Source organism: Cyrtonyx montezumae, unplaced genomic scaffold (genome assembly GCF_038088225.1).
Source record: "Cyrtonyx montezumae isolate F1298 unplaced genomic scaffold, pur_monq_1.0 scaffold_20, whole genome shotgun sequence".
Taxonomy (NCBI): Eukaryota; Metazoa; Chordata; class Aves; order Galliformes; family Odontophoridae; genus Cyrtonyx; species Cyrtonyx montezumae.
The window spans coordinates 3,620,507-3,643,147 of NW_027071937.1; the positions used below are offsets into that span (position 1 = coordinate 3,620,507).

At 41.8% G+C, this 22,641-nt stretch overlaps 2 protein-coding genes across 4 annotated transcripts in view; one reads left to right on the top strand and one right to left on the bottom strand.

Annotated features, from left to right (window-relative positions):
- The window catches only part of GTF3C4 (general transcription factor IIIC subunit 4), a 151,904-nt gene that overhangs the window by 110,975 nt on the left and 18,288 nt on the right, over window positions 1–22,641 (bottom strand). The window lies entirely within an intron of this gene.
- AK8 (adenylate kinase 8) overlaps window positions 1–22,641 on the top strand; it is a 61,595-nt gene that overhangs the window by 34,429 nt on the left and 4,525 nt on the right. For 2 of the 3 annotated variants that reach the window (XM_065737487.1, XM_065737486.1), the window contains exon 11: window positions 2,741–2,882. In XM_065737487.1, coding sequence (XP_065593559.1) covers window positions 2,741–2,882 — 142 coding nt within the window. Of the gene's footprint in view, window positions 1–2,740; window positions 2,883–16,924; window positions 17,744–22,641 lie in introns of those variants that run through there. The other variant, XM_065737488.1, reaches the window with a different exon arrangement.

Consider the following 22,641-nt stretch of genomic DNA (forward strand, 5'->3'; position numbering starts at 1 on the left):
GTGTTGAAGTGATAGGTACGTTTGCTAATCAAGAGGAGAGCAGAGCTTGCTGTCTGACTTGTTTATGTTTTATTTCTCACCATCAAGCTTTAGAAGGAGGCACAGAAGTATGTAAGCATCTATATTATTCAGTGATGTATAGATGTACATGAGCGTAGAAGCAACACGAAGAGTATTGCTCATCTCATCTCATCAGTCATTACCAAAATTAGCAAGTTATCAGGGTTACCACGTAATCCCCAGTACTCCTCAAAAGAACCAACAACTTGGTGTATTGTTAGCCAAATTGTTCATTAATTGTTACTTCGACATGTTAGATTTTTTTTTTCTCTTGTGTTGGCTTCAGTGCTTTTTTCAAAGCAGTCATGAAACGGGAGGATTTTGATCCTCAGGCTTCACAGGAGACTAACGGGAAGTGATCAGATAAAGAGATGCTGCCTGGTTCCCATCACAATTGCGTTTTAATTGCTTGTAGGCTGTAGTGTTTCTCCTTCCCTTATGCAGAATGGAAGCAATTTGACTCCTGGAACTGGAGAACCTCTAAAGATGTGCTGGCAGCCCAACAGCAGAGCGCACCCACTTGTTTTCCTGTGCCATTCCTGGGGCTCCAAGCACCTGCCATCATTTCCTGGGGTTCATCTTGCAGGGAATGCTGGATCGGGTGGATCCCACCTTAGCCCGGATTTGTGCATGGCTTTGGAGGTCTCATCCAGCTCCCTTTCACGGGCATCTTTCAGCATTCTGCATGTGTTTCAAAAATCACATGTTTTGGCATCTTTGTACATCCATTCCAGCAGGAATTGTGATAAAACAACGTGCATCAAGACTGAAAGTTTAGTGTCACAGCCAAAAATTCATGAGTACTGGGAAAATTCCACCCATCTTTGCATGGGAATATATTTTTGGGAAAGAGAAAGTGGGATTTTTGTCTTTTTTTCCTACTGGGATGTCTTGGTTTTGTATTAGATCTCGTAACCTGCAGGGCAGGGAGGAGAGCTGACCTGCAACAGCTCTGCAATGCTCCTGCTACCCCCAGTTCCAGCCTGCAGCTCAGCTCTTGGGTAGCTAGATAGGTAACATCTGCTTAATAACATTTCTACCTGCTGTTAGCTTTATCAGTCCCATTTTTAATGCAGTGCTGGGTTTTGCACTGTCATTTTACCCTCTGTCAATTGACTAGGAATTATTTTATTCCATTCCTTTCTATTTTTTTTCTTTCCTTTTAGCAGATGGAGATTAGTACTCTCTTTAACTTGTTGGGCTTTTTGTTTGGTTGGAGTGTTTTCTTTCGTTGGGTTTTTTGTTTTGTTTGTTTTTAATAATGTGAAGTGAGTATCCTCAGTTAATACACTAATCTGTTTTGTAATTAATTCCCTGTGGTTTTCCTCCATTTTTGCTGGTACATTGAATTCTGAGTGCAATTCTGTAAACTCAGTAATTCGATTACTTAAAGGAGAGGTAATGAATTTCATGATAGAGTTATAAGTCTTTAGGAAATATTAAATTTCAGGGAGCAAATGGATTGTATTACTGTAGTTTAAAACCAGCTTGTATCCAGGGTATAAATGTGCTCTGACAATAATATACTCCACTAAAACACAGCACTTTGCTGTCAGTTAGTCCTAAAGCGAATTGCATTGTTAGGAATCTGACACATACACTCTCCTACAAGAACCTGTTGTATTTTTGTATGCAGATGCAATGGCAGGGTGAGTATCAAAACATCAGCATCCCACCATGTGGATTTATGTTGCGTTTTTTATTGCTTGTTTCCAGTAGAGGCAACAGTGTATTAGACATAGTGCACAAATAAAGAGGAGGGACTCTCATTGCTTCTTGCAGATCGCTTTGGCTGCTTTTTGGGATGCAGCTTAAGGTGGTTTTGCTGCCCTTTCTTTGTAGTTACTCAACAAGAATCCCAACCAGAAAATGAATAGTCACGGTTGTTGAAGCTGATTATGTAATTCTCCAGTTTGTGTTTCTTGTTTCTTCTTTATTAAAAAAAAAAAAAAGATTAAAAATGGTAAAAATATTTACAGTACAAATATTTTAATCTATGAAGTCTATTATGCAGGATACCTCCTGTGTGTGATTACACAGAATTTAAGAAGCTACATTGTGATTTAAGCCCAGCCAGAGCCTTGCAGGTGTTACTCATTTGCCTGAAAGACAAATAATAACAGAGGAAAGAGAACTTCTGTCTCTAAAATTAGAGAGACATCAGCGCTGTAACTACAGCAGTTGAAATACGTTTTGGAAATTTATTTTTGGTTACAAAAGCTTCAAGCCTTTGGGCAAAATGGAGAAGCAGCACATCCAGCCTGCTATTGCAGAACCATTATCATCCCCAAAGTTAAATACAGAATGCTACAGACATATATATACTTTTTTTTCCTCATTTTAGGATCAGGTCATTATTTTTGCATTTTTATAAGATTAGGTCACACACTTCATTGTGACATCATCCCAATGTGGCTGAGAGGAAAGGTACAATGCAACACTATGTAGGTGTCAGTTGTTAACAAACACTGTGCTGTAATCCTATGGTTTCTTATGATCTGGGTGTTTCTGTGATTGCACAGTATGTAAGCAGGGTCAACAGTGATCCTCTCTCCAAAATCCATCATCTGAAAACATTTGTACTTTTGTTGTTCCTTTTAACCAGAAGAATTAGCATGGTCACCTCCTTAATTGCAGACTCAGCATACAAAAGAAATGTTATCCTTGTAATCCTTTGCAGTCCCAGACAACATCGTTATGAAGATCCTGGAGAAACGACTAAATGCACCAGACTGCACGACCAAGGGCTGGGTGCTTCGTGGCTTCCCAAGGGACATAGAGCAGGGAGAAAGGCTGCAAAAAGCGTGTATCATTCCAAACAGGTAAGATATATATTTAGCACATTACATACATTGCAAATAAGCCTGTGGAGAGATACAGATCTTTACTGGCATTATATAGGCAGCTGCAACTTATCCGTTTATTCCTCCCATTTCCAGAAAGAGGGTGTCACTCCCATAGAGCTGGAGATAGAACACGGCCTTACAAATCCTCCAGATGGCCAAACTGTAGAACAGAGGAGATGTTCTGATCATTTGTCTGAGTTGCTTTTAAAGGCAAACCATAAAACCATAAGAAATGGATTAAAGCTTGGATTATATCAGGAGGTGTATTTTATTTGCAGCAGGAGGGGGGATCTACATCCTCTTACTTCACCATTGGCATAATATCATGGAATATATTAGTATTGCGAGGAGCTCATTATGAGAGTTTTGGGTTTTGTGAAATAATTAAAGACAACATGAGAATTATGTTTTATCTGAGCCATAATGAAGCATTGAGAAATGTAATATAGGAGAAATGAGCATCAGAAGAGAAATTGTATGACAGGCAGGCAGATACAGTGGGGTTACTCTTCACAGCTGGTCCAAAGGTGGGGAGCATTTGAAATACTGGCAAACTCATCTATGATGAGGGGCTTTTCCATTCTGCTCCAGGATTTCCTGGTTCACTCTGTACAACTGTATGACACCATGGCTGCTCCCAAGGTGTGCAGTGGAAATGTGTGGTCCTTATGCTACTAAAAAACTTGTTTTTATCCAAGAACGAATGGTGGAAAAAGTATTTGTGTTGATGAAAGTATTTTTCCCATATCTTTCTGTGGCTGTCTTCTTCATGAAAAAAGTGGAGGAAGAGTCTTGATAGCAATGCTAGTGACAGTTAAATAGCATTTCCCGTGGATTATTCTTCATGTGCACTTAAAAAGTAGATCCATAGTCTCTGAACAAGTATCTGAGCACGTGAGATCATTGTGAATGCTCAAGTGTGAGAATGGTGCTCCTTTACAGGGCTGGACCTCATCAAGTGAGAAAGAACAACTCGTTATAAGATCTTCCATGTAGAAGTTTTGCACTCATCCATTTCTCCAGCTTCCATTTTCTTTAAAAACTGATGCACATTCATTTCTGAGTTAAGAATTTGGCCCTTACTATTTTACACAGGACTTGAAGTAGGGAACAAAAATAGGCATCATGCTACCTGATTGATTTTGGAGCAGTTATTTTCCATGCAGCTGAAGCAGTAGGTGTATAAGGGAGAGAGGGTGATTATAAACAAAAGGACATATTGCAGCATAGGATAGCAGGGCAGTAATTCAGTTGCAGTTGTGATGCTAGTTATAAAACACTATCTGCAGAGGTGGTGTTTCTGACATCAGGAGAAAACCCTGATAGAATTATAGCCTTGAAATCAATCTGGGAATAGGATGCAGAAATCTATAAATCAGACACAGAACAATCTACAAAGTCTCATTTTTAGGAGGACTCTGTTGATGAAATTAGATTAAAATAAATTTACATATATATCAAGTTTATTATTAAAATCTAGTCACATCAGTAAACAAAATTATTTGTGAAAGAGTATGTTACTCTGTGTTTTGAACTCAAAGTAGACCTCTTTGGCTGATCAGAACACAGAGTTATTGTCTGGTTGTCAAGTCATAAATCTATTCCTTAGAGCTAATAAATGGTTAGTGTTCAAGTACTATGTTTTATCTGACTCCCACCTCATAAAGCTAGTACACATAATACTAAATTATACAGCATGGAGCAGGATCAGTCTCCTGACTCCTCCATCTTATGGAAAGAAAAACAAACCCAGTAATTGATGGTAGAAAAGAAGGAAAATAAAGTTATTTGAAAACAAACAAAATGGGCCATAAAGTTTGTTAAAATGTAACTATAAAAAAAACTCATACTGCATCAGCCACTGCATCCAGAGAACAAAAAAGGAAAATAATTCATCTTCCACTGAAAGAGGAAGGTGTAAGGTTTTGTTTAAATTAGAATTTGCAGTAGAGCAAAGGCTGGCTTACAGTCTGGGACAAGATCTCCTCAGCATCAGACAAAAGCTTGTCTACCAGAGAACTACTCTTCCTGTGCTCAGAGAAGAGCCTGTAATGCTTTCTGTGTTCTTCCCCATGAAGCAGTACTGCTTAAGTGGACAGGATCCTAATCGCATTGAACTGTGGCAGCCTTTAGGGCAAATAAGAACCTGAATCCATTAGTGGTCTCACAGCTATCTGGTAAAAGAACGACTTTAACCATTCAGTGACTACAGTAAGTGGGAGTCCAAGTGGTGCTTGAAGCTCAGAACTTCTTACACGAGAGACTGAGTGCAGTTCCCCATCCAAATGAGCATAAATAGGGGTTGGTGCTTTTTTCATTGTTAGTGCTTGAGCAACAACAACAGGAATTACATGGCATAGCTCTGGGTGGTTCTAATATAAAGAAAACTCTATTTAATATTTTGCAAAAACCTTCCTTGTCTCCTTCTGCTCTCTCCCAAGGATGGATAAAATACAATTCAGAGGCAACAATGCCGTCTGTTATTTTTCTCTTGTCATTAGCTTCAGGTCATTCATGACCAGCTGTCTGCTGGTTCCAGGCCAGTTTATGGCCACCAGCAGTTTATGGATGCCTGGAGCCAGAGGCTCATCTGAACAACTACGTCTGATAACCCGTTCATCTTGACTTTATACCTTCTTCAACACGTTGTACTTTTGGCCTCAACCAAGTAGGAATGGGTTTCACTTGTTAATTTAGTGTGTCATATGGAAATGCTTCACTGAGGCTTTTTTGGGTTATAAAAAGAAACAGTTCTAAGTATTCCCTGTGCACCCTCTTCTCACACTCCTGCTTTTATAACCTCTTGTATATCCTGGTTCAGCCTCGGTTTCTTATGCAAAGGATCTTGGTGTGTTTACCCTGCCTGTTTTTAGAAGTCACTTCACTATTCTGATTATGCTGGTTTGTGGTTCTCTACTCCTTCTAGTCCTTCCAGCTGGTCCTTTTCTACAATACACAGTGTGGACAGACACAGCCGGGGAGGGATGGCAAACTTGAGGCTTGATGTAGCAGTACAATGAGACAAGTGTGCAATATACTTCAAATACCCGTTTTTCCAATACTAAAGGTTTTTCTTTCCCAGTGGAGAAAACAAACAGCAGTAGCTTCTCCAATACAAGTTTTCCAGTGCTGTTTTATTTGGTCTTCAAAAGGATGTGGCTCTGTCTCCAATTATGCGATCTTTTAACATAATAGATTTAAAGCTTCTTTTTCACCAGGCTACTAAGAACTTGTATCCAAACAGTTTAGGATAATGAAGTTCTCCATTTCTAACATAGCGTGTGTGAATTTGTTGAGAACAAAAGGGAAAAATCAGAATGGGGAAAAAAGAGATTTTTTTAAACTATTTGGACTTTACATGGGGCTTTCATATTTCTGCAGCTGATCCCAGTGTGGATTAGGGATAATAAACAGCCTATTAATGGAGGCCTGAACTAGGAAATGGAGTTTGAATCAGCAGCAAAATTCAATGGCTGGCGAAGGTTAATAACTCCATTACTACCAGCTCTATTTTTTAGCCGTTTGAAGAGCTAGGTGTTAGCCTTATCTTACTCCTCATTAATTGAGCTAATAGAACCCCAGTGACCCTACCGTGCTGCCATTATCTGAGAGTTTACCAGGCATGGACTGGAATACTTATCACTGAATATGGATTCCTCGGATTCATTTTTTATATCAGAAATATTTTTGTTAAAGATCGGCTGTCTTCTGGTTCCTTTTTTTTTTTTCCTTTTCATTTCTTTCCTGCCTTCTGTAACAGCTACATATTTGGAAATTAAATGTAAATGACTTAATTAAAATCCTATCAAGGAACAAGCCAAGTCCCAAAATAGTTGCATCAAGGAAATATAACAGCGATTGAATTATTCTGACATGGAAAATCTTACAGGGCATTTTTAAAACTTTGGCCTAATTTGAATGATAGCTACTGTGTATCTTTATGGTTGGTTTTTAATTGGTGGCATACGAAAAGCTTATGAGTAACAAAGAAGAAATGCTGTAACAATATCTTATTTTCCCCTCATTTTCAAGGGAAAAATGCAGAAAGATTGTTTGGTAATTAAGGTACTAAATCAGTACACCACAATTTGCCTGCACCAGGGACAGAGGACTGTCCAAATGGCCTATGGCTTAATTTTAAAAGGAAGTAGTAAAAATAATGGGCAGATCAATTCCCCATTTCAATCATTCTTGCTTTCTGTCTCTTCTGATTAGAAAGCTGCTTCCTCTTACCAGGGCTGTTTTCTGGTTGCTGGCTTGCTGACTGTTGTCTTCACTAATGCTAATTGGTTTCCTTTTTATTACACTTCTCACATCAGTGCTCCCACCCCAGCTACTCTCGTCTTTCTCCTTTACATATTCAATGCTAAACTGACGGAGTGGTCTGGTAAAGTCTAAGGGGCAAGTCGTTAGGAACTAAGAGGGCAGGACAGAGTCATTTACCTTTGTTTTCCTGCTCCATCTCTATTTCAGGAGTTGTCACTGAGCACTTCATAATGGGCAAAATGTCTCAGGGAGGTGTAACTGTGCCATTATCCTTATAGTAACAGCTGTGCATGAAAAGGCACTATAGCTGCTCTGGCATCTGGGCTCTACCCAGCAGTCACACCCAGAGGTTACTTCATGGTGACAACTAATTCTCTTTGTTTAGTGCAAAAAACAGCACACCCTACACAAAACTGACAGAAAACACGTCAAATCTTTGGTTGTTGGTAGGGAATCCTTATCCTCCCTTCTTCCTTTCTCCCTCTCTTTCTTATCAGGCTGTGTTATTTCTACCCTCATAAAACAACAGTCATCTGAGTAGAAGTTACTGCTACTAAGGAGTCCAGTAGATCATTAAAAACATAATAAGAAAAATCAGTCATTACAGGAATAGGGTTATGATGTCACTACTGCAGCCCTTGCTGCATTTGTGCCTGACCTATATTGGTACCATGTCCTGGAGAGAGCCACTCCTGTGCCTCTGGAGCCAGCAACAGCAAAACATCAAATGCAGTTATGAAATCCTTCAGTGGACTTTCTGTGGGATGCTGCATTTTCTGTCACAAACATCACTTCATATTTATTACTCCATTCCAGCAAGAATAAGGGGTATATTTGGTTTCAGTTGTGGGATGCAGGTATTAGTTGTGGAAGTTTCCCTTTCCAGGCTCCATTTGGTGGTTGGAGTTGGTTTGTTGAAGACCTGAGTACAGCAATTAAGGAGATCTCTGGTCTCAGCAAGCTTCCAAGTCTCCAGGAAGAGAAAGAAGAAAAACTTCTACTTCTAAGCCAAGGTTTTTTATTTTGTTTTTTTAAGGACACGGAACCACATGCAGAATCCTTTCATTCTTTTTGCTTCAGAAAAAAGGGATGTTTTTCTCCAGGAGCTACATCTTGCAAATGTAGAAACATTAGGAAACCTGAAGACTCTTTATCCTGATAAAATGTGTAGTCCGGGCTACTTTTCATGTCTTTGGCAATTGTAGCAAGAGTTAGACAAGACAAACCAAACCAGAGAAATCTCTGCATGGGAGCAGATACAGTCAAACTGTGGAAGCACTGATCTTAATATTAATGCTCTCAGTGCTTCTTCACAGAGTGACACGACGTATCCACGCTGCCAAGGTAGTGCCAGTGCTCCTAGATCCTCCTTTGGCTTCCAGAATTAGATGCCTTTGATCAAGGTGACTTTGAATAGGTGACACTGGGTAGTAATCTCTAAAATCAACAAAGGCAGTTTAGGGTATTCACCTACAACTCAACTTTTGTTCAAGAAGAGGAAGTCGTGTGATATCAGAGTGTTATCTCTTTTCTGATCATACACTTTTCACTCCTGAATTCTTTCTGCTTTGGTGACAAAAATGGGAATAAAAACCCTAGCAACATCCCTGAGAGCACACTGAACTCACTGAGCCCCATCCCCTTGGGTCTCCCAGCGTCTTCATCTCTCATCCTGGTCCCTGGCCCAACCCTGTGGACTGAGATCTGGCAGCAGCCTACATGCTGTGAGAGGCCATCCTGCAGCTCTTGGCTGTTTGGTATGGAGCTACTTTTAAGTAATAATTTTGCTGAGAGGAGTATGCAGGGGAAGATGGAGCTGCATGTGGCCATGCACCCCCAGTTGCTTTTCACTGAATACAGCATTGATTGATCTTGTCAAGGTAAAAATTGATATGCAGCATCAGTTCTGACTGTTTCTTTGTGGACTAAAGCACACCTTTTTCAAAATTTTACCTTCGTTTCCTCAGTAGCTCACACACAAAAGAACCAAAGTGCAATTCTTCTTTTAGGAGATGTGGGAGCTTTTTGGTAAGGAAAACACTGGTTTCAAGAGAAGGCTGGAACCAAAAAGCTTCAGGAACAAAACGGAGGGAGGAAAATGGTACAACAGAATTATAAGATGCACTAAAGAAAAGAATGCACATTGATAAAGCTGATGAGAGTTGTGTGTGCCTGAGAACTGTGGATGGAGACAGTGTCTGAGAAAGCACAGGAGGAAGAGGAGGGCTCTGCGGTGTTGTTGGGCATCTCACGTCACTGATCTCTGACTGTTTATTCACTTCAGTGACGTGGTGGCAAAAGTTGGCAGAATGTTATTCTGAAAGAACACAGAAAGGTCTCTGTTACATCTGTACACCTGAAAATTTAGTTTATGAGAGTTTCGTACTGTGTTTGCTGTCTGATTTTGCACCGGGGCAGTTACATTAGAAATGTACCTTACCTCTGAACTCTGTGCTTACTAAAATTCAGGAATGTTGGAATAAGCTCAAATAGGACAAGACTTTGCCAGCTGTCCTCTGATTTAGACGTCTCTTTGGGTCTGAGTCTAATCCCAGAATAAACTGTTTCTCAGCTAGTGTGGCTGGCAGCACTGGACCAAGCTGAATCCACAGGCAGAACTGGCATTGTGCTGCTTTTGCTTAGATTCTCCATGCTGAAGATCTGGGAAGACAAGTGCATCAGTCTGTAGCAAATGTAATACGGCTTGGGTGATTAAAACTGTCAAGTAATATTGCATATTGAATGGAGACTAGTTTGTCATTACCATGAGGATTAGAAAGTGTAATCTTCATTAAAACATCAGTGGATTTACTGCTGTTTGCCTTGGAACAAGATATTTGCTCAGAATTTTCTAGTTAGTAAATTTAGCAAGTGCAGGGCAATTTAAGAGAGCAGAGCTGAATAGTGTCATAGCTTATCCTGCAGGAGAGGTGTTGGAATGATCCCCTAAGTCTGACAGATGCAGTGGATCTAATTCTATTGGTCTGGATCATGTGCAGTCACATAAATGTATTAATCACCATCACTTAAATTGACTTCCCACTTAAATTGTCTCAGCTGTAAGTGGAGACCCAGCGTTTTTGTGCTATGTAAGGATGATAATTTCTGTCCCTAAATGCATTAAGTTTACATATTTGTGCATTACTAAAGTCTGTCCTCTGTGAGGCCTGAAATACATTTTGAGTAAGGCTCTCATCTGTCCCACAGAGGCTTCTTTCTTCTCCTTTTCTAACAGTTGCTGTATTTTTGAGCTCAGTAAGACCAGTGTCGATCTTTGCATATGGTCAGAAATAAATAAAATAAAAAATTGTATTGTAGGATTGTTTTGATATGAATCCCTATAGATATCCCATTGATGTGCACTGCCATGATCCAGAGAGGGATTTGTTCTTCTGATACAACTCTCAAAAGACCACGGAATGACAGCTTAAAAAAAAAGTTGTTTGATTTAATCTTCCCAGAAATGCTGCTAATTTTGTGAACGTAATTCAAACTGATTTTCAGGCCAAGTGTATAAGAATTCCTCCTTATGTACTTGCAGTGAAATCAAAGGATTTGTATTGGCTATGAATTTGCCCCAGAGTTGAAGAGAAGAGAAACAGAATAAGGAGATCTCATGGCCCCTCAGCCCCTTGAGTCTTTGGGTCTTTTCAGGTTGACATATATTTTTCTTGGCTGTGTTTCCTGTACACCACTGAACTGTCAGAGCTGAGTCATGAGTAAGGCAAAATTGCTATAATTTTGTAACCCTAACTGCTGTGGATGAGAGCACATTGATACAGCCAGATCGGGAGCACGTCCTTGGCTTTCATCCCAATGGACGTAACTACAGGGGAAGTCTAGACCAGATTCAGGACTTAAGGTCTCGTCTGTATCCCTCTGTATATATGCCTTACAAGTAACGGAAGTTGAGTCAGTACAGCTTCCAAGTTGTTCTGTCTGCAAAAAGTTGAGAGTAGCTCCCTCAGATTTATTAAGCCTTGTGTTGTTCGACTGCTAAGTGTAGGAATGCTCACTATTCAGGCTGAAAATTTGTTTTTAGTTCCTGCCTTGCAGAGAATTTCTGCAGCAGTTCCTAACCATGCCATCTTCCTTTCTCCCACCCCTACCTGACCCTGCTATAGATCTCAACGCTTGTTTTACCTTGTTGATGTTTTGTCTATATTTGCTTTAACCAGATGCCCCTCTTTGCATGCAGCACTGGGACTCATCCCCTCTCTCCTATCAACAATAATTAGCCTTGTAAGACTAATGGAAGAAATCGTGTCTAATTACCCTGTTGAAGGCCCAATTATGTTATTAACATTTGTGGGCTATAAGCTAATGATGAGGAGAGCCGCTCATTTGCATAGCATTAAGTTAATTGAGCTGGAAGCTATGGGGTGGATAGCGGCGATGATAGTAGGATTATGTTACAGAATGGATAATGATGACCAGAGCAGGACGATTCACCTGACAGGTTTATTAATTAACAGCTATCTGATTACCTAAAAGAAATGGCATGTGGCAGTCCTTCTGAAAGAAGGGCCGTATTTTTTTTTATTGAAAGATTCTGTGTCACTGTTGATGTTCTGGGATGATTTATGATAATGGCTGTGTAAGCTCTTTCCTGGAAGCCTCCCCAGAACTCATTTGGGTCCAGCCCCACACCGTTATGAAAATGCCCAGTGAATGTCCCATAATTCTAAATATGCCTAATTCCTACGTGGTGCACCAAGTGGGGCTGTGCCAGTGAATTCATACAGTTCCAAGAACAGTGTATTCTGGGAACCCTTAATGATGATACAGTCCTCGAGTTTTGCTCTTGGAAGAGCTGGGTGGTTTGATTTTGTAGAAGCACTTGTTTGTGTGATGTTGGAAGGGATCCTCTGTTGTATCAGGGAGCAAATAACAATCAACTTTTAGCTGTTCAGATTTTCCTGGTAAGAACAAAACACAAGTGAAGGTGAGTGCCCTTACCTTCAATTTATTTCTAGGTACAAAGAGTTGTGCAATGTTGTTGGGCCTTTTAAGAAATGGGATTTTTTTTTTCATTATTATTATTTAAAACTGTAGTAAGTATAAAAATCTGTCTTTTCCTTTCCTTTAGGTGTCAGCTTGTCTTGTTAATTCCAAACACGTTGTAATTCACAACAGATTCAGACAGTTTTGTTTGAACTGCAGTATCCTTTGGATGAAGAAAACCCACTTTGTTTAAAAGTTGCCTGCATTAATCATTCCAAGGGAGAGCTGAGCTGCTTGCTACGTGGCTCTTCTTTCTTAGAAATCCTCACCTTAGTTCTGAAGGTACCCACATGTCAAATACACCTTCCAGTCAACAGATGTTGGTAGATTTTTTTTCTAGTGCTTTGAAGGGCCCATTATTAAATCATGTGAACTCCAGCCCTTGCCTACTGGCTAGGACACCAGTTCATCCTGGAATGACCTTTGACCAAACTTGTTCCAGGCAGAAAGAGAACACTGCCAATTTTAACCTTTCAGAGAGTGACCTTTATCCGTTGAGATGGCACGATGATTAGTGTTTCAGTAGTAAGGGATCTGTAACGAGTAAAGACCTATGGATAAAATGCTATCACTATTATTTTGCTGTCAGAGAACCTACATTCACATGGTCTCCCTTTGTTCTGGGTCTGAAATTGGTTGAATACCAAGAAGTTGAGAGTGTTCCCTTGATCAGATGTGATATGGAGGCCAAAAGCTTGGTTTACCAGATAGTTAGAAACATTAATAAATCAGCACAGGCACTTTTGGTCATAAGGAGAAGAAAAGTGGAAAGTCAAATAAAAAGGACGCAGACTGAGAGAGCAGCTCCTGAGCTGGCTATGTCTGATCTGTTCCTGCAACTAGCCGCTGCCAGCAAGAAGAAAGTCCCACTGAAACACTGACTGAGGGAGAGTGACTCTGTGGCTGCAGACACCTGTGTGATGTGGAGCAAGTGAGGGCAAAATGCTTGTCCAGTATTTACAAGGAGCACCTTCCCTCTCCTTCCAGTGATGGCTCAGAGCCCAATCTCCACAATTGTGTTAAGATTACCTAAAAAGGTTGCTCAGGAAACCTAGCACAATAAATGAGTGCTGGAATTTAAACCCTACATCGTCCTGCTTCTCATTATCTTTCTGTAATCACTAACCCGCACAGTCAGTGTTGGATAGAAATATCTTTACTGTACAAATTAGTTTTTCTGTAAGGCATTGTGCAGTTCACTACAATGCCTTGCTGTATAAAATAGACGAACGCAGTATCAAGCCAAGATCCGATAGATGAGGAATTATGTATTTAATTCAGGGTTCTGTGTGGAGTGCTCATAAAAGCTTGATCATGATAGAGGGGCCAATAAACATTTGGGAACATAAATATTTCTGTAGGAAATGGCTTTGTGAAACATTTAGTTGTTGAGTAATAAGAAGAACAGAGAAAATCAGAGGAGCAGAAATCTCTAGGTACTAATCTGATGCGTTATATATGTTACAGTGATAATAATGTTGAGGGAGATTTTTTTTTATGGGACCAGTAGCAACAAATACATCGAGTCCTGCACTTCCTACTGATGTCTTCATCTGTTTGATGCTCCACTGTGAGGGTTTCAGGGAAAGCAGTGCTCACAGCCTCTCTGTCTTTTGGCATTTTTAGAACGTTCATTGCTTGAGTACCTAGGCATCAATCCCGACCAGCGACACGAGGAATGTGTTCTTAGAAAATCACACATTGAAAAGTATTTTAAATGATCAAATTGTAGAACAAGCACTCAGTCTGTAGGCTCAAAAATTAGAGAACTGGTAAGAAAAATAAAACCAACCTAGGAATGGCTTAACGAGGCGAGAAGCGATGCTTTGGCCACAGGGATTTTTGAGGGCTGTAGCGAAAAATAGAGTAAGATTAGAAAATATTTGTCCACCCCGGATGACAGATGTGTGAGAAGATGTTATCATTCCCTACTTCTCTTTTTTCCTCTGAAAACAGCAGCAGCAATGAACTGGCAGGCACAGTGAAATGCAGTTAGCAAAAGTAATGGGAGTTGAAAGTTTGACCTTTTGTGATGGAAATTTGATATGAAAAAAGGGTCTTTTGATAATTTCTCTACCCAATCAGATATTGGAGATGTCTTGATCCTGTTTCCTCATTTGCATGCTGACTGATCTCATTTGAAAACCCAATCATTCAGAAATATTGGGACGTCAACAGAAATGTTACAAGCAAGGAGCTGTTTTATCTGAAAGGTCTGCAGGATGTCATCTCTTGTTTTTCACTCCAGTGGCCTGATCTCTTCTTCATGATTCCATGTTTTTATTGGCAGGATAAGCTGAACATATTGAAATGCAAATAACCCTTTCCACATTGAACCAAAACAGAGAAGTTTTTTTTCTGTGTGATTGATTGTATCCAGGGTACTTCAAAAGCAACAAAGAAAATACTTTGTGCTGGATTTCTTGACATTGCCAAGTTTTGACGTTTCCTGTTAGTAATCATGGGCAGAACGTGGTTTCTAGGCCCCCATCTCACCTCCGCTTTTCCCCATCGTAAGGCCCACACTGGTGCAGTTCTCTGCTTCTGGGACAAGGGTGTGAATTCACCCCATTTCTCTCCAAGGGCTCACACACAAATGCTGTCCTCGGTGTATTTAATTGTCTTTTGGAAATTGCAGAGCTATATTAATCCAGCAGTGGATTAATAATAATTAATAATACGATGTCGCGTACTGACTTTCAGCCGTGTCTAACAGATTCCTGATCCTAGGCACTGCTTGCTCGAGTGAGTTTATTCTCACAAAAAATTTAACCTTTCTATTTTCTAGAGCAGGCAATTCTGTTTTCAGTTCATGCCACCACATGGTGGGTTAATGGCAAGTTCTTATACTGTGCAACTGGCATCACCTTCCCTTGTTTCAGAGGACGCCTATTAATGTCTTAAGCCTAAGCTTTGCATTTATTAATCCAGAAGCTAAGAACAAATGGACATTATCTAGTAGTTCCTCATAAAGAAGGTGATTCTGCTAGGTACTCTTTGGAGCCATTCTGCTTTTTAGAAAAAGTGCTCACTGACCCTTAAGTGTCTTACCTTGCACTGGACTGCAAAAGTACTCTGCTTTGCTGATGTAGCTCTTGCTCAGAACAGAACGATGCCAGCAGAAGTGAGGGACAGAGATAGATTTTATTAGTTTAATGTTGTGGCTCTTGGCTGGGAGATGGTTCGTCACTGGTATGCCAATGGAAGCTGGCACATTTTAAAGAGTAATCCTGAGCACCAGCTGTTGGCTGTTCCTCCCTAACAAAACCTTTCTTAAAATGGTGTGGTTTTACTTTTGGCAGATTGGTGCGCATCCTTGGGTTCTCTGGAGCCCATAGGTTCAGAGAGGGGACTCGATGCCCTGTGCTTTGGTGTGGGGCATGCGATGGGGAGAGGCACTGCAGGAGGGGATGGATGTTTGGGAAATTCAGGGATTGGGGTTTTTTTGTTGTTGTGTATTTGTAGGTTTTGTTGGCTTTTGATGATCAGCTTTATAGAATAGGATGTTTTGATCATTGTTCAGTTGGTATCTGTACAACACGTTGAAATATAAGGCTCTAATTTAGAAAGGGAGTCAAGAATTACCACACCTCAGGTGGGTGATGATATGTCTGATGAGGGACCTGTACAAGTTCAGTCTGCAGTTCTGGGCTGCAGAAATATTGTATTAACCCACCCTGCTCTTCATTCAATAGATTTCAAGAGCTGACCACAGTGTAGGGCATCTATCTGTGGCATTCTTCCCCCGACCTCTCCAGCAGTACATGTACTTCTGGGTGTGGGTTGGGGGTTTCACTGCCATAGGACCATGCCTGTGGGTGACTGAGGACAGGAGCGCCCCGACTGACTGGCAGTCCTCTTCCATCTGACCCCTCACACTATCGGCCTGGGAGAGGGCTTTGTGAAATGGCAGTAATGCCAAACCTCCCATTCTTTGGGCAATAAGCTGAATCTGTTGGCATGAACCCCAAGCATGGCTGTGTTAGACACTGAGTGTTTTCCCAGGTGGGAAAGCAGCCTCCTTCATCTCTCAGTATTTTAGAATATCAACCCCTGTAAGTTAAAACACGCTGTATTATTCTCAATAACTGCAGCAATCAAGCTCCTCCCTGCTGGATTTTTTTTGGACATATTTCTCTCTCCACCTATTTCTGCTACTCCTCAGTACTGAAAACAAAAACACAGCTTAGTTTACCAATATTTTCTCTGTGGTGAAGTCAGCATAGAATATTAGTGTCCAAAAAGTTGTAAAACAAAAGACTATCATATGTTGCACCTTTTAATCATGTAATTGCTGAGTGACATTTAACTCTGTGGCTTTAAGTTTCTCCTTTGTCAGCCAGCCTTCTCCTCCTGCCCCTCTCGTCCCCTCCTCTCGAGGCAACCTGCTTTTGCAGAGTAGTGCTTTAACTACACTGAAGTTTGGCTGGGCTTCTACATATTACAGCAGCAACACGAAAGCAAACAATTGAAGTATTTGAGAACAATGAAATATGTATGGCTATCTGTGACAGCCCTATAAAGCAGAGCAATTAGCCGCGTAATCCGAGAAAGCCAAAGCGCCCGGCAGCCCACGGTTCCCTATTAGTTAAATGCTTTTTGTACGTCCTCTTCCCATCAAATCAACTAACACTTCCTTTAATTGGTTCATGAATTATACAGCTTGGCTGCATTATAATTTAATCACCAGTAAACATTCCTGGGGCCCGCTGTAAAGCGTATAGCGCTCATTAATTCCTTAATTTCAGCAGATGGAAGGGGAGATCGGATGAACGGTGGCAGTACAGAGCGCCTTGGGCAATGGAAGAAGGAAAAAAAGGTGGGGGGCCGTTTAGGTTTTTTAAGGGCTGTCAGAAACTCAATCTGTGAGCTGTCAGCAGCCTGGACCCGCTTCCCCCCGCCTCCCCCTGCCTTCACCCCACCTACCGCTGCAAGTGACTGACGGATTCATATGGAGCCTTGTCAACCCGTCTTTAAACATCAAGCCAGCGGGTAAACCAAGCCCAATGTAAATTAATTCTTGTCTTACGGGCCCCCCTTTCTCTGTCCCCATGAATATTTCATGGCGGGCAGCATAAATATTAATTCTAATAGCTCTGCACAGTGGTTATTATTTCTGTTTTATGACAAATATTCATAAAATATTCAGGACCCTTTTTTAGAACATTTACACACTTGATTGTGAAATTTTCCAGCTTCCTGGGGACACAGTAAACATATTGGGGTTCTCTTGATGGACTTTTTTCTCTCTTAATTAATACTACGCCGCATTAATATTTAATCAGATTTAGTTTTCTTTTCCCCAGAAGTGAACCCTATTGCATTTGAGGATTTATTTGACAGTATTTAAACAGGGAATTTTTATTCCCTATTATGAAATTGGTTTCCTTTGACACACATATAAAATGACACATAATAATCCATTCTTTTATTCCCTCCCCTTGCCCCCAAATCATACTGTTTTTGGTGTCGGTTCTTTAATTTATCTCATATACCAAATATCCTGCCAACAACAGAAGTTTGTGTATAAATGGTGGAGTGGAGGGACTCCGATGTAGCTTTTCATGAGAACGTTTAAGATTAAACATCATTTGCTATAAATCTGATTCCGTTTATTTAGAAGGAAGAGAACTATTAAGGAAGAAAAGTGCTTTTTAGAAGCAGTAGGTAGCAGAGGAAAGCTGCAGACAGGCAGCGAAGGCATCGCTTCTGATATGAGTTTCCAAGTGCTTAACCCAGGAGTTAAAATTTACTCAGCAGAAAGTAATTAATGTAGGGGAGGGCTGCAGGCATCTGAGGAAACGGGAGTGCTCTGAGGGGAGTGGATTCAGGCTCCTGACCGTGGGCCTCCGGGGCTGCAGAGGCTTTCGATTATCGGAGATGGATCTGAGTAACCTCACGGATGGTGGAAATTGTGGCAGCCACGTTACTCCGAGGCAGTGCTGGCTGCCATCTTATTCTGTGATTCATAAAGCACCGCTGGAATGAACTCCAGGCGGAGTGCAAAGATGCTCGAATAACAGCTGAGAGTAAGGAAGTGAAGAATGAAAATGAGGGGAGAACCGTAAAGCAGATTTGAATGGAGGCAAGCCACTTAGTGCATATGGAAAGAGTTAATACTGCCTTCTCAAGAGAAGCTTTTAAAACACACGGAAGCCCTTGTGTGAAAGCATTTGCTCTGTACGTGCGTGCTTTCACTGTGTTGATGTAATGTTTACACAGCCAGCAGCTTTTCCTGCATGGGATGGCTCTGGGTGTACATCTGCACAGTAGATGAGCAGTGTGCTTTTTCCCAGCTAAAGACCCAGCCCATCATTCTGCCCTGCTGCACCCACTCCAGTGGCATGAGCCATGTGGCACCTGCGGAGATGCTGCGATGTCTGGAGGGTGGGCTGCACCAGGGAACACATCCCTGCTGCTGCTGGGGGCTGAGCACCTCTGAAGGGAACATCTGCAGCTCCGAAGGATGATGTTTGTCTCTCTCCCCTGGCTGGAAGCCACGTCTGGGGAATTGTGGCCCACTTAGCTGCCTTTCGGAGTTATCCTACAGAAATGCATCCATTTGAAAAGGAGGATCCCATGTCTGGAAATAGCTTGTCCTCAAATGAGTCATTGTCGGAGCTCAACGAGCAAAACGCTTCTGCTGATTAACCTGTGCTTTACTCTTCATGCACTGTGTTTTCCCTCATGGTCCAAACCTAGAGGGTGAAATTACTTCCCAAAATTGAACTAAGCATCCTTCATCAGAAGAGATCCTGGAACTTGAAAGACATTTGTGAATAAAACCTCCCAACATCTCCTTCCATAAATAAGAGATAAGGTTCATTTCATCCATTTCAGAGAGATGCAGAAGCAGTATTTAGGGTAGGAGGTAAATTAAGATCTACATTCAGTCGGTAGTTCCTCCTCAGAAGATCATTTGTAGTCTGGGTACCCATGGGCAGAATACCTGGTTCATAGCTATATTGAGAGGAAGCTGAACACAACAGCGGAAAAGGTAGGTGAGATCTACGTAACCAGTCTCTACAAGGGAGTTTGGAGATCCAGAATGTAATTATGGAATAGGATGTGCACAGAGTCCTGTGCCTGGACTCTCGAGAGGCAGCTTAGCCAAGGTTTCAGGCTCAAGGTGTGTCTGTACTACAGGAAAGGGAACATTCTAAAGGGGAACTGAATGATCCAAGTGTGGTGTCTGGCTAAAACATCAATAAAGACAAGATGACCATGGTTTTAGCTGAGAGGAGTCACTTAGATTCAAATATGAATTTCTTTTTGCTTCTTGTCTTGAATCACTAACCTGATCTGCCGTATGGTTGTGAAAACTCAGTGGTGCTACCCCAGAAAAACCCTTCTTTGCAATAAGGATTGTACTTGTATCTCGACTGAACCGGCCACATTATTCAAATACAAGGTTTGTAGCCATCGTGCTGCCAGAACAAAGTCCTCTGGGTGAGTTCCCTTCCACAGGAAATTATGCTATAGCATCAGATAATGTTGTGTTAATATCTCCAGATTGTCAAAGATGTATCACACCCTATCTAAGTCTCCATTTTCTAGCCTTGATCTTAGCATTTTCTATTTGTCTGCCTAAAAACGAGCATAGTTTTGGGGCCCTTCCCTCTCCTTCCTCTCCCTTTTGCTCTTTCTCCCACTCACTCTTTCCACTGTCTTTTGCTCCTGTTTAACTGGGGGTTCTGTCAAAGTTCTGCCAGCAAAGTTTGACGTAACTTTGAGATCACACGGCCATCTCATCTTCACATTCCTTTTTTTTCCCCCTTTTTTATTTAAAGAAAAGCAGACTGATGTGGTATGTTGTAAACTGCCAGGAGCACTTGCTAATTTAGTAGTTAATGACAGTCACAGAGAGTGTTTTTCTTGCCCCTGGAGAGGTTTTAGACACAGCTGGGGTAGATTTGCCACTATCAATTATGCACAATTTTAAACAAGAATTGGCCAGCAGGGGCCTCTTTTTTTGCGGAGTGCAGAGCGTGAAGAATGGGAGTCTGGCAGCTGGTACCTGCCTGCACGGGAGAAGATATATAGGAGTCAAGAAAATAAGGGAAAGATTAATAGCTTTACTATTTTTAAAGTTGCAGTTTCAACTCAAAAGTTTAAATGCTGCATTAGAAGTGGCCCAGTGCTGCGCTTTTGGTGTGTTTTTTTTCTGTTGTTGTTGGCTTTTTTTTTTTTATTCAAGCATCCCAACTTTCTTGCAAGGGCTGCTCTGGCCTTCGCACAGCCACAGGCAAGTCAGCAGTGCCTGTTTTTAAATGCCAGTTAGGGAGTCAAGACTGTGGGTTGAAGATTCTCAGATATTGTGTTGAAATCTCTTTACGTCCTTAAATGTAGACAAGGTATGAATTCAATTAGATTTAGTGGTGTGGGTCAGATTTCACAGGCAGTATGTTTACAAAAAGGGCTTAGCTTCGGGTTCCCCTCCACTGATGTCAGTCCAGAGTAACTCCAGGTAACAGGAAATGCCAATGAGAATCCAACCGAAGTAAAAAGCTCCAGGTCCAGAACAGTCAACATCTGCATCGTTCCTCCAGCTCAGCCCCACAGCGCAGCTATGCTTACGTTACAGGACCAAGACCCGTGGAAGGTCGTGGCCTATGGGCAGAGCTTTGCTCCTCATGGCTGTGAAGGCAGTTGGAGGGGCAGTGGGGCCATCCTGGGAGGCAGCTCTCAGGACCCACCTGGGGAAGAGAAGTGTGCCCTAAACCCCAGCTCAGTGGTGTTAGATTCAGACGTACAACATACACACATATATATATTTATTGGCAACACATTTTTCTGTTGTACGTGCTTTGAGGCTGTGACATTATAGCCACAAAGCAGGAAAACCACCACCAAAAAAATTCTCCCGAGGTCAACTCTCGGCACTGTCAGTTGTTAATAACTTGGGTTAACTAGGTTGCCATCTGGAACAAATACATCGCTCAGGATTGGGAGAATGCTGCTGTGCAGGCCAGAAATGCTTCCTTCACTTACTGCATGGCTGTGACATGTTTCTCCAAAAACATCTCGTGATCACACTCGAAGCAAAACCTCTGCCATCCATACCTTTACCTTCTCTCTGTTTGCAAAGGAAAGCCATCAGGATGCCCCAGTGGCAATGCTGGAAAGCCAGAAGTGATTGAAACACCGTTCTGGAAAAGCAGATGGCTGGTAGGAAAACAGCATTATATTCCAGCTGTTGGAGGCCCCATGTGTTTCATCATCATCCAAAGGCAGAAAGTTCTCATAACAGGGCCTTTGACTACATGCACAGAGAAGGTGTCATGAACATTATTAATCTATTGGAGCTTAATCTCTCCAATGTATCTGAGAGCTGCAATAGATTAGACAAGTAGAATGGAACAACCATGGGATGGCTTAGGTTGGAAAGGACTTAGCGATCACCAAGTACAGTGGGAAATGGGCAACAATTCGACAGAAGATTCCTTTCCTTTGACATTTGTTCCTGGTTTTATTGTCTGTGTAAGACAGCTGGTGGGACTGGACGTTCTCTCCCATCCCTCTCCTGGGAGGGAGAACAAAGGAGAGAGGACAGAGCTTTGCTTATGAGTCGCTTGGTTCACCCCTGCATCTGGCAGCAGCAAGTCCACTCAGTGCTAGGTTTGGGTTGAGTGCTCCTGTCAACTTACACTCCAAAAACAACAATCTGTAACTGGGTGCTGATGGTTTGGGGTTGTCCCCAGGCGGGGAGCTGAGCTTGTGGTTCAGCTGGGAGGATTCCTAGAAGGTCTGTGCCCAGCCCATCCCAGAGCACACCTTGCACTGCTGCTGATTGACGTTATTCACCTGTTGCAGAGCTGAACTAACAGCTTGCCAACTCTGAAAGAGAAGCTGTGCTAGATGCTAATCGAGCAGTATAATGTAGTATCCTTTGATATGAGGCTGTGTTTCCTTGCCTCCCTGTCTACCGATTCTGATGACATCTGTTTCATATTTCCCCTTGATAGAAGTTGTGACACATTACAACATACAAAGCCTGGCTGATTCCTAACGTGAGCTTTACAGAGGATGCATTTATGTGGAGAAAAAAACAAAGCATTGTATGTGGAAGGAGCCAAGCTCTGAGCCAGGAGCAGCTCCTGTTACAGCTCTGAGCCATCGTGGATGGGTTGGGGTCATGGATGCAGCCCTCTCCCTCAGAGTATTTCCAAGAGAAATCCAGCAAAGGCATTACCTGGACAGCTTGAGGCTCAAGAAATACCCAAAGGCCAACACTCTGTGAGTGTGTGTGAATAGGGTTTACTCGTGAGAGTGACCTCCTGGGGCATAACACTGTGCAGTATGTGTCTCCTTCATAACGATAAGAACGCTTTCCAATTGAGAGTGTTTAAAATCTCCCGGATAGCTCTGCTCTTTTTCCCCTTCTTTTCCTGCTTTGGAGGGGCATCACGCAGCCAGTCCTGCAGTGCCAGCTGTGCTCCAGCTGTGCTCCACCTCTGGGGCCGTG